Genomic DNA, 12,246 nt, shown 5'->3' with positions numbered 1-12,246 from the left:
CAGCAGAGGAGGGGCAGGGGAAGAAACAGGCTCGACCCGTCGCGCTGACGAAGATGGAAGAGGGTGGTTAGTAAGTGGCACGTTCGCCTTACGTCCAGCCTGGAAGGAATGCAGCCAGGATCCATTAGGGGAGCAGCCGGCCCGTGAGTCACGCCGCGGCCATGCGGATTTAGCCGGGATTTCGAGACCAAGCGACCTGTAATTGCACATCAGCGGAGGGATGCTTGCAGTAATCGGCCGGCCCGGCCCGGCCTCTGCGGGGAGAGGGAGGAGGGCTGGCCGGGGCGTGATGCAGCCAGCCCCTCGTTAAATTACCAGGCAAAAATGTAGGCCACACCAACGCCACGGGGAAACGCGCTGCCTGGCGCTCTCCCTTTGAAGGCAGGGTGACACTGCTCCTGCTGAAGCTGGGTTTTGATAGCGGCGAGATAAGCAGGGTAAATATGTCGTGGTGGCAGCACGGGGCAAGGATCGACCGCCCCCGGTGCTGAGCCCGGGACAGCTGGGCACACAGGGCAAAGCCGTCCTCGTCAGGGAGCTGTTCCCATCCATCACCCAAGGGAAACGTCGCTCCTGGCCGGGACGATGTGGGAACGGCTCCTCCACTCTTGGCTACGAGACTCTGGAAAAATGATGAGAGCCTGAGGAGTAAAAATACGTGTTCTCTCTTGCACAGCAGAGAGAGATAACACCCTGCACCTCGCCGGCACTGCTCCAGCCCAATGCCTGTCCCCAAAACCACGCTCCCACCCCTCCTCGCCCCTACCCTCTGCTATTTCTGCCTTAGGGATGAGCAGTGGCTGGGGCAGGGGGCTCACAGACCCCCCAAAATCTCAGCCCCGCTGCATCTCCCGGCTCCGTTGTGCAAGAGCTGGAGGCTGCGGATAATCTCTTTCATTCCTTTCCCAAGAAAACATGACTCGGCGAGGGCTGTCACTCATCCCCTTAATAACGCTGGATGCCAGCGGATGATTTCAATCACATCGGTCGAGTTGCTACACGCTGGCACCAGCGGCCGGGCAGGGCTGCGCCCAGGTGCTGGGTGGAGGGAAGGGGTGCTGTGCTCAGGGAGCGGGTGCTGTGCTCGCCAGCACCATCGGGTGCCACGACCTGAGCCTTGAAGGGAAGAGGAGCAGCGGGGAGGAATGGAGAGCAGCCGTGGGGATGCCCGTGGTGCTTCAGGGAGCCGGGCTGCTGGCCCTGGGGCATGGGTGAGCTGCTCCGTGCTGGCTGGTGGCTCCCAAGGGAAGGGGACAGCTGAATTCCCAGCTCCAGGTTGTTCATAACAAGTCGAGGCACTGGGCCTGCTGCTCCTCCTCGCCCAACAATGCACCAAGCTGTGCTTCTATCTAAGCACACCACAAAAGGCACAAGAAGAAGCCTTTAAAGCCCTCCCCGCCCCCAAACCGGTGCTGAGCGAAGCTGAAATCCCATTCACAACCCTTCAGCCTAAACCAGGACCTCAGGCAGACCGCCACCAGGGCCAGCAGATAAGACACCAGGGCTCAGCGGAGCCGCGCTCCACGCGTTTCTCGCCCCGAGCTGCCCTTGCTCCCTGGGGGCTCGGCTGCTCCCCGGCCCCCGGTGCCATCCCGCGGCAGCTCAGCTCCGTGCCGGCCCCGCCGCCCTCCCGGCCCGCACGTATCAATGGAGCATTTGTCTCGTGCTTGGCACCAGGCGCCGGAGCGCAAGGGTCCGTGCGCTGGCTCGCCCAAACACAGCTATAAATGGCAAGAGGAGCTGCACAGACAGGCTGTTCTCGCGGTCGGCACGCTCTCAAATAGCACGGTTAACACCCGCGCTGCCCGAGCAGCTCCTGCGGAGGAGCAGGGGCGCACAGAAGCTCGTGCGTGCCCCAAAAGAGGCTGATTACAGCCCGAAGTACGGCCCCAAGGCGGCCCTGGCATGCACCGGGATGGTGCCACCCTTGGTGCCGAGCAGAGCGGTGGCAGCTGAGGGGTTGGAACAGGATTGCAAGCGGAAGGTTTGGGACAAATTCCTCCCGTTTCACTGATCTGGAGCTTGGCCAGACCTGGCTGCAGGAGAAAAGCTGCAGGAGGCTGCCCTGCAGCTGTAAGGCCCTGCAAATAAAGCACCACACTGCAGCCCACCCCATCATACCGACCCCACCAAGGCACCCTCCATCCAGCTGCACCGCAGGGCAAGCGCCCAACTGCTCCAAGGTGCCCAGCAGGCTCCTCCACACCCGAGCTGCTGGCCACGGCCAAGCAGAGCCCAGCCCCGCCACGGGCACCGCACCAAGGGTCTAAAAATAAGGGCAGAGCCCTGAGCCCAAGGGAAACCCAGCCTGCGGGCAGCCTCAGCACACGGAGCGCCCATGGCTCCCCGGAGAGCTCCAGCAGCCAAACGGCTCCGCGCTCCCCTTCCTTTTGAGGGAAGGGCACCAGGAGAGCAGCAGGAGCTCCTCGTGCACTCAGATCATCTCTGGTATCAGGCACAGCACCAATCCTGCCCCCAGCACAGCCCCTCTGCAGAGGGCCCAGCACCCGAAACCCTCATCTCCTGCACCGGGTGCTCAGGGCGCTGGTCCGTCACCCCCTGTCCAAAGGAGGGAAAAAAAAAAAAAAGACAGATACAGGCCGTGAGAAAAATATATGGTTTTATTGGACAATTAACAAAAGAGGGATCCAAATCTCAGCTGTAAACACGGAGAGCTCCTTTCTGACCACAACTAGTACTTTCCACCACTGTCCCTTTGTATAGCCTGATCCACCCCAACAATGACAGCCGACGCTGTCAGGGCTTTTGCTGCTCTGCTCGGGGTCACACACCCTGAGCTTATTCCCCAGTGCAGCACCAGCTGCTGGCAGGGGAAGGAGCCAAAAAAATGAGTATTTTGGGGTCAGTTCTGCCCATGAGACACCTGGGGAAGGCAATGCCATCCCATCTTGCCACGCACGGGGTCAGGGAAGGTGGCAGAGCTCCTGGAGCGGCTCTGCAGGACCAGAGCCCTACCTGAGCCAGGTGATGGGGACAGTCCCCACGCCAGCCCTGCAGGAACAACCCCAACCCGATGTCAGGGGGAAGCTCAGCCCCGGGACTGCCAGAATTTGGAGAAGCAGAGCCAGCAAGTTCGTCCCAAACAAGGACTGGCATGCCGGCAGCTCGCTCGGTGCGGTGGAACCAGAAGTGCCTGTAGCTCTGCATGGGGAAGTGAAACTGCAGCTGAGGCTGGAGGGCAGCCAGGCACAGAGGAGCTCACACCCAGCTCCCAGCCAGGGTGGGAGCCTGCCCCGAGCACCAGGACCCAAGCTTTTGGGGAAGATAAGGCTTTTGGAGCTGCTCACCTTTCCAAAAAGGACCCCTAGGCGCGTCTCCCGGTGCCACCCCAGCCAGAGGGACCTCAGATGACCAAGGGAATGGGATGCCCATGGGGCCACGAGCAATTCGAGGAGCCACCAGGAGCAGAGGACACCGAGGAGCAGCATTATAAATAGAAACCTCTGGCATAGAGCAGCCTGCCAGCAGCTACACGCTCCCAGGCTTTGCTGCCTGGATGGGGAAGCAGGAGCCCAGGGTGCCTGCACCGATTCCTCCACGGCCACGGGTGGGTTCAGACCTGGTTCTTCACAGGGTAGGGGGCAGCAAAGGGAGCACCCCCCTGCCCTGCTGGACAAGCAAAATAAAAAACCCAACAGATTTGAATACACTGTATTTATTTGAAACAGATTCTAAAGAATCTAGTGAGTCTATGTCAAGCCCATCGCATGACAAGTGATACAGGTGTAGGAAAAAAAACATTTAAAACAAAATCAAGTGCCATTCAAGCTACTGGAATCGTCCGTTGCCCCCTCACAGGAGGCAGCACAGTATCACTGCAAGATCGAGAAAATTCAGATTCAACTCATTCACAGGAGTCCCACCACACACACTCCATCATAAACCAAAAGTGCAATCTCAACGTAAGTCGCCCTGTCGAGCTGTTGGCTGTAGGTTTGTTTTTTTTTTTTGACATCTTAACCAGGAAGGAGGGAATCTCAGTTTAGTGCATCTGTGTTTGGGGGTAGAGAGTAAGAAGCCTGTAAAAAAAAGAAAGAGCATGCTACATGTCATCTATGTCCAGCTGAAGATTAAAATGCAAGAAAAATCATCCCTTGGAACCATGAAGGAGGTACAGAGGCATAAAGGGGCGTACTGGGGATGTCCAAAGCAGCCCTTAAAGCAGTTTTACCTCGCACCAAAAAGTCTCAGCCCCCGCTACAGGGACCTGCGGCACCCACTCCGTTACTGGTGCTTTCTCTTTGGTGCTCACCGGCTGGGAAGCAGAGCTGGACTGAGAGCTGGTCAGTTAGTTGGTGTTTTAGTCGGTGTTAAGTGCGAGAGCCCCCGCAGCATCCCCTCCCCGCCCCACATCGCCCCTACCCCAAAAAACGTCGCAATCTGGCTAAAGGCATTCTAGACTTTATTAGGGTTCGGTCTGCCCGGCTAGTACAGGTGTCACAAAAAACCAAGAAACAAGTTAGTAGAGATACTCGGGTAACTCCAGTAGGTTAGCCTCGGAGGGAGCACCATGAAGCCCCGGCGTCCCCAGAGCAGCTTTTAGGGAGCGCCTGGTTGCCTTCCCACCTCCCCGTCCGTGCATAGTTAAGTCTGAGATGATGCTCCACGAGAGCGGGCCCCGCAATCCAGGCGTCTCAGAGAGATTTCGTGCTCTGGACACCCAACAGCTTCAAAGCCACGTCTGACCAACAGAGCCAAGCCCTCCAGACACAAGAGGGTTTGTTCAGAAAAGACATACTTTTTTTTTCCACCCCCCTCCAAGGCCAACTGACTCTCACACAGAGCCCCAGTCTCCACTTCTAGCTAGGAGAACGAATTTCAAATGCTATCGATGGCTCACACGTGGGATCACTCAGCTGGGAAGAGGCTGTTTTGGGGACAGGAGGCAAGATCCCAGCCCTGGGAGAAGAGATCCTGGAAGAGGTCTGCTCTTCTCCTGGAAGGACACAGGCTCCAGCCCCCAGAACAGCTGGAGATAACGGGCTCATTAACCAGTTTGTGCTTCAAGGACAAGCCTCAGCCTCCCAGATAACCCAGCCGGCCTCTGGCTTGGGGCATCAAAACCACACTGCAAGCCGAAAAGAAAACAGCATTTCAAATTCTCCTAGAAAAATCCACGGTTTGGTACAGCAGCCTAGGGCAGGTTCCTGGACAGATCTGCCTCATCGTTTAGGGACACAATTAACATTTTGGCACTGCAGACTCGGGAGCTTCAATAAATTCATCGGTAGGTCCCTGCTGCCTTGTCTCCACGAAGCTTCGCCCAGCATTTTCCACCATGCACTTTCCCTCCCTCCTCCCCCCCCCCCCCCAAGTTTTAGGCATTTACAAGCCCACCCTTGTTTATGCAACTCAGCTTTGAGAGCTATTTGCTACAGCTGGTCCTTCACAGGCAGCAAGCCATGCCAAAAAACCTCAGCAACACATAACCTGCAGTCCCATCCTTGCTTCAGCGAGGCTACTAGAAATGATCTCACGACCCTCCCTCCCCAACAGAAATATTTTCCTCTCGGGACATCCCACTCAAGCTCTTGGGATGCCAGCCCCTGCAAAAAAAAAAAAATAATAAAGGTTTACAGTACAGTTGTGTTTATATTGTTACAGGCACTTAAACAGGATTCTTTGGTCCTTCAAAGGAATTAGCCACTCTGGCTTCTGGCTTCAGAAACCACAAGTCTGCACTCCCATAACACCTCCTGCACTAAAAAATACGAATTCGGATCCGCTTCAGGGCAGTGCAGCTCTACCTTACTGTAATTCTACAATCTCCCCACACACACACCCACCCCCCCCCATTGCCCACAGAATTCGGGAAGCCGTCGAGTCTCCCCGTAAACGTCCCCGTAAACGTCATCTAGCTTCCATCGCACTGCACATCCCATCACAGTGTACAGCAGACAGGTCTCGTCCCAACCATCCCAGGAACAAGACGCTCGAGCCAAGAGTCCAGGAAAAAAAAAAAACAACAAGTTTCCTCTCGGTGCAGTCCTGGGAAGGGTCCCCCCATCCCTCCCCACTCCCCAAGGCAAGGCAATACCTCGGGGGACAGCCCCTGGAGCTTGTCCCGGCTCAGTTACAGGGAAGCCACGTTGGGTAGGACTGACTGCAAGGCAGGAAGGGCTGCACGTGGGTCACGTAGTAGTTGAAGTTTATTTCGCTGACGTAGGGAGCTGGCTGGTAGTAGCAGGTAACGTTTGTGACGGTGGGGATGATGTTCTGCTCAGCCAGGACCCTCACGGCCAGCATGGCAATGAGGTTCAGGGTCTGCCTCCTCTCGTGTCCCATGAGGCAGACCGTGCTCTCATTGACCACCCTGTGGAGGGTCATCAAATAGTCATATCTTTTGCTCTCCATCCCGACAAAGTGGCTCTGGAGGTAGCACTCCAGCTTCCTCTGCTGCTCGCCGATGTCGGAGAAGTCTATGAAAAACCTGGAGCACATGTACCTCTGTAGCGCCTTCATATCCACTTCCAGCTTGGGCTTAAACCCCCTGACCAGGAGGTTGCAGTACTTCAGAAGCCCCCCGCCTCGGATCTCCTCGGGGTTCCTGGTGGCGATGACCCTGCTGCGGAGGTGCTCCATGGCCTCCTCGAAGTCCCCGTACATGCTCTCCCCGGTCACCGTGGGGTGGAAGTTCTCGGCCATGGGGTTCTCTGAACACTCCCCAAACAGCAGCAGCGAATCCAGGATGATCTGGAAGGAGTCCACGCTGAACTCGAACTGCCGTCGGAGAGAGTCCACGAACTTGAGCTCCACGTTCTTCCCGCTGTTGTTGGACAGGGAGATGAGGCTCCAGCGGTCGGTCTCGTTGCACACCTTGACCAGCTTCTGCACGTAGGCCTCCTTCAGAGTCACGGGGGTGATCTTGTCTTTGTTGACGCCTTCCGGGAGGAAATCCAGCAGGCAATCCATGACCACGTCCTTCACCTGCTGGAAGACGTCTTCGGTCTTCAGATCCACGCCAAAAATGAGGTCCAGGTCTTTGTACCCCAAGCCACTGTCTTGGTGGAGGACGTGGCTAGCTGCCGAGCCATTCAGCCTCACGTTATGGACTGCGATTCCTTTCTTCTCCAGACGACTACGGACAACCTGAGAGAGAGAAACGTGGTGAGAAGCAGGCAAACACTCCTGGAACAGCCCCACTACAGCAGCAGGATTGGCTCCCTCTGCTCATACGGGTCACCCCAAGGCAAGACAGCAAAATAAGAAGCTAATCCATTAGAAATAGGTCACTTTGGAAGGCTTCCAGAGCCTTAAGGGTGACCCAGCCCCAACTGCTGGTGGGTCCCACTCACCCCTTTGAGTTATGGGGCTCCTGGTGTACAAGAGCAGCTCTTGGGAGTGTTGAGGGGCAGAGTCTGCTCTTCCCTGCCTCCCCTCACCGAGGGTGAGATGTTCCCTAAACCAACCCCGATCTCTGCTCACCCAGGGGAGGAGCAGCCAGCCAGCCAGCCTTCCCTCTAGGACCAGATTTAATCAGGGCACCCACCCACCCCGGCCATCCCTTTACCTGTCAGCATTCATCAGAAGCAACTCAAAACGCCCGAGCTGCTCCAAAGCCCCAGCCAGGTGTCTCCAAGTTCGTGTCCTAACTAGTAAGTGTATCCTAACAATTTCCAGTGTGTCAGAGCTTCGTGCCGAACTTGGCGTGCTATCAAGCACAGGAGGCAGCTTTCATCTTCGGGGTGTTACTTCCCTGATTTTAATGCTGCCTGCTCAGTGCTGGCACACCCACCCGACCTGCAGAGCTTTGTTCGCTCGGCACGGCGCTGAATCACCCGCCTGATTACTTAACATGCAGGAGGCTGAAATAACCCCAAGACCATAAGATCAACCGCTCTGGACACCAGCTTGTAATTTGAGTGTCACCGAGCCCAGGGATCCCAGGGGACGAGGCTCACGTCCCCCGCCAGCTCGTCCCACCTCCCGTCACTTTCATGTCCCCTCCCCAGCCACCACCCGCCGCCAGGAGCCCTGCGAGCCTCATCCTGCTCACCCAGTGCACGGCTGGAGCTTGAAAGAGCCCAAGCTCGGGCTCCAAATGGAGACGTTATCTCCTGAGAAGCCAGTCTGACCGGGCTACTCGGCCCCATGAGGCTGTCCCGGAGCCCCACAGAAATGCAAAACCTCATCGAGGAGCTCAAGTTGGCTCAGCCCTGTTCTTTTGGAGGATGCTGAGCGTTGGGTCTGCAGCAGGACTGCCCCCAAACTCAGTCTGCAAGCAGCAGGGGGTGAAGGGCTCCAGCAGGCAGCCCCCTCTGCAAGCTCCCCGTGCAGGGAGGAGACATTTCGGCAGGGTTTTGGGAGCATTTTTTTTTTTTTTTTTTATCAACTTGTTAAACCCTAAGTCCAGGGCGCTGCAAAATCTCCTGATGCAGCTACTCTGCTGGCATTTCCCCACTGCTCCCTGACATTAGGAACTGCTGCTCAGGCTGGAAATGCGCCAGGGCTCGTGGCCAGCCCGATGGCCACGGTCACATGCCAGGCACCAGTTAACCAGTGAGCTATTCACCATCGGAAGTCCCAAGTCCCCCACGGACGCGTTTGTTCTCCAAGGCAGGCGGTGCCCAGAACCAGATTTACTCCTGAAATAAGGCGCTGGGTTATTCCTACACCTAGAAAACAGCCCTGAGCTGACCCTAATGAGCTCTTGGTGGGACACTGCTGCTGGCTGGGCAGTCACTGAGCTGCTGGCACAGGCACGGCTCCACGATGCTGCCTGGTAGGGGTTAGGGGTTGTTCTACCTGGTTTAATGCGAGATGGGACACAGGTCACAAGCGTTGGGTACAGATCCAGGTGTTGGTCCTAGCTAAGATCTCATTCCAGATTAATTTCCCAGCCGCAATCAAAGATTGTTGCTTAATATCTCCCTGGGCAAGGCTCGGGACCTACAGACCCATGACCCTGGGCAGACAGCTCTGCCTACACAAGAACCATTGAGGAAGAGTGGGAAAAAGAGGAGAAAACCCCACCAGAAGGGGCAAACCACCCCAGTTTGGCCCCAGAGGAGCCCAGACAGCCCCAGCACCCCAGGATGAGCACCCCCAGCCCCAATGCGGAGCGCACCCGGAGTCACTCCCTGGCTGCAGGGGGTGCAGGTATGTGCTCTCCCCCTGGGGGTTGGATATTTGGGGGGTTATGCAGCTGCTGACCTGCTTCCCGAAGCAGCACCCCACCTGGGGTGTGGGTCAGCTAATTGCTCTGACAGCCGGGCGCTCGCCAGCCCTGTGCCTGCCCGCGACCTGCCGCTTCCCACCGCAAGCCCGAGCCACGGGCACGCACCAAACGAGTGCCTTTGGGGTGGCTCACATCGTTAGTCAGCCCTAAACACAGGGGGCAGCACGCCAGCCCCTCGCTGCATCTCAAGGTGCTGGTGGCATCCACAGCATCCTTTCGGGAAGCTTCAGCACCAAAAAATTCAGCTCGCTGGGGGGACATCTGATGCTGCCCCACATCAGGGGGGGTTAAGGACACTGGGGCTTCTCCAGCCCTTCCTGACCCCAAGGCAACACCTCAGGGTCAGCTCCCATCTTCTGCTCTGCATAAAACCTCAGGAACACGGGCATCCAGAGCTCCTGCCCCCAGCAGATGCAGCAGGAACTCGAGGAATTTGGAGTCAGCCTGGCTGGAGTGTCACTCGCCCGTTCCCAGGCAGAAATACTCCCCCAGCAGCCCAGGCCCCCTGATCCTCACCTTCGGTTTATTGTGAAGCCGGTTTGCTCGTGGCTTCGTGAGCAGCCTTTTTAATTAGAAGCCGGCATTGCCCGATTTTTTACATTTGATGAGTCATTACCGAGGCACGAAGTTACCTCCCAACCATGAATATGCAGCAGCGTAGCCGAGCTGCACGGCCAGTTGAATATTACACGCAGTTATTGCTTTATGGTTGAACTAACAGGAACTCTTCGAAGACGTTAATCGGGGGGGGGGGGGACACCATGTGCCACGACCCCGAGGACATTTGGGGCTGCCAACCCCACACCAGCTGCCCCCCAGTGCCCGGTACTCAAAGGTTGAGGGGGGAACTGGGAGGCAGGGAGCAACTGGGGGAGGCCCTGCAGGTACTGGGGGGCTTGCAGGTTCTGGGGGGTCTGTCCAACACCCTGATCCCACCGTGTCCTGGTGGTCCCAAGGCACTGGGGGGGCAGAATGGTGCTGTCCACCCCGGGGGGGGTCCCTGCTGGTCCCAGGGGACCCCAGGAGGGTCCCTGCTGGAACTGGGGGGTCCCAAGGGGGCTCTGCCCACTGCAGCCACTCCAATCCCACCACATCCCAGTGGTCCCAAGGCACTGGGGGGGAGGGCAGGATGGCTCTGCCTACTCCAGAGGGGTCCCTGTTGCTACTGGGGGGGTCACCGGGTGGTCCCAGCCCCCACCACCACCCTGACCCCACCGTGTCCCAGTGCTCCCCCAGTCCCGGGGGGGGTGTCCCTACCAGTACCGGGGGGTCCAAATTGGGGTCCCTACCGATATGAGGGGTGCTCAGCCCCCCCCACCACCCCGACCCCATCACACCCCGGTGCTCCCCAGGTCCCGGGGGTGGGGGGGGGGTCGGGTCCCCGGTCCTCACCTGCACGATCGTGCGCGGCCGCACCGAGAGCGTGGGGAAGTTGCCGCGGCCGTGGATGGGCACAGCCTCGCCCAGGATCTGGTCCAGCCGCTGCACCTGCTCCCATGTCAGGACGCTGAACCGGCCCCCACCGCTGCTGCCGCCGCCGCCGCTTTCCGCCTGCCCCCCGGAGCCCGCAGCGGGCCCCCCCGGTACCGCCGCCGCCGCCAGCATCACCGCCGAAAACCCCGCGGAAATGGGGAAAACGGGAGGAAAAAAATTTTTTTTTTTTTTTTTTTTAAATTAATGACAAACGAAGCGGCGCGGGGAGCTGCGGGCGGAGGAGGCGGCGGCGGCCCCGGGGGGATGCTGAGCCCGGCCCAGCCACGCTCCGCTCAGCTCCGCCCGCCGCCGGCCGCGCTCGGCACTGCGCTCGCCCGCGCCCCGCCGCCGGTTTATATAGCCCCCCGGCCGCGCCCCCTCATTGGTTCGGTCTCTCCGCCAATCGCTGCCCGCCGCCGCCGCTCCTCTGGCTCTTCCATTGGTCGCCGTTAGGGGTTGGGGAGCGCCGCGGAGCCAATCGAGGGAAAGGGGCGGGGAAAGAGGCGGGGTGGAGAGGGGAGGGGCGGGGCTCTGCCGCGTTGTCCCGCCCCCTGAGCGCGGGAGGGCGGCGGCTTAAAGGGGCCGCAGCACTGGGGGAGGGGTGGGGAGCTCCTGCACAGGGCCCCACTGCTGCCCCACTGGTTCCCAGTTGACATCCCACCGATGCCCCATTGACATCCCATTGATGCCCCATAGGCTTCCCATTGATGCCCCATTAACTCCCTATAGATATCCCATTGCTGCCCCATTGACCTCCCATTGACGTCCCATTGATTCCCCATTGACGTCCCATTGACATCCCATTGCTGCCCCACTGCTGCCCCATTAATTCCCCATTGACCTCCCATTGCCGTCCCAATGTTTCCCCATTAATTTTCCATTGACATCCCATTAGTTTCCCATTGACATCCCATTGCTGCCCCATTGCTACCCCATTAATTTCCCATTGACCTCCCATTAATTCCCCATTGACATCCCATTAGATTCCCATTGACATCCCATTGCTGTCTCATTGATTCCCTATTAATTCCCCATTGACCTCCCATTGCTGCCCCATAGGCATCCCATTGCTGCCCCATTCATTCCCCATTGATTTCCCATTGACGATCCACTGACGCCCCATGGCCTGGTGCCCCACAGCCCCGCCCGTGCCCTACAACCTCCCACCTGCCACCCCATGCCCCTTGCTCCCTCCCCAGCAGCATCCCTGGACACCGGGGGGTGACACCAGGGGGTGACACCAATAGGGATGGAGCCCCCCGAGCAGGGTGCCGATGCCCAGCGCCTCCTGCCCCAGGAGCTCAGCCCCAGACCCTAAACCTGGCCCCAAACCCCGCTCCCGGCCACCCACCGTTGTCATCCCCACTATGCCCATGGCCTTAAAACCCTTTCCTCGCCCATATAAGCCCGGATCCCTTTCCCCGATCACCTCGGTGCCGGACCATCACCTCCACTTTTCCCACAGCTGCCCACGGGGTCAGCCATACACCCACAAACCCCAACCCCACAGTCCCCAAACGGGGGCACCTCATTTTGGGGAGCCCCCGCAGAGCCCTTTGAGTCCATGTCTCCAG

The 12,246-nt window shown here is 58.6% G+C and overlaps 1 protein-coding gene across 1 annotated transcript; it reads right to left on the bottom strand.

The window, feature by feature from the left end:
- Positions 1–5,334: 5,334 nt before the first annotated feature.
- Positions 5,335–10,804, bottom strand: TENT5B (terminal nucleotidyltransferase 5B). Its single transcript, XM_032202467.1, has 2 exons — positions 10,592–10,804; positions 5,335–7,110 (listed from the first exon to the last, which is right to left on the bottom strand). Exons 1-2 carry the CDS (start codon positions 10,802–10,804, stop codon positions 6,091–6,093), a joined length of 1,233 nt encoding a protein of 410 aa, XP_032058358.1. The 3' UTR covers positions 5,335–6,090.
- Between the last annotated feature and the right edge of the window lie 1,442 nt (positions 10,805–12,246).

This window comes from Aythya fuligula, chromosome 23, assembly GCF_009819795.1.
Source record: "Aythya fuligula isolate bAytFul2 chromosome 23, bAytFul2.pri, whole genome shotgun sequence".
Taxonomy (NCBI): Eukaryota; Metazoa; Chordata; class Aves; order Anseriformes; family Anatidae; genus Aythya; species Aythya fuligula.
The sequence above is the reverse complement of the archived record's forward strand: the minus strand, read 5'-3'. Positions and strand labels throughout refer to the sequence as shown.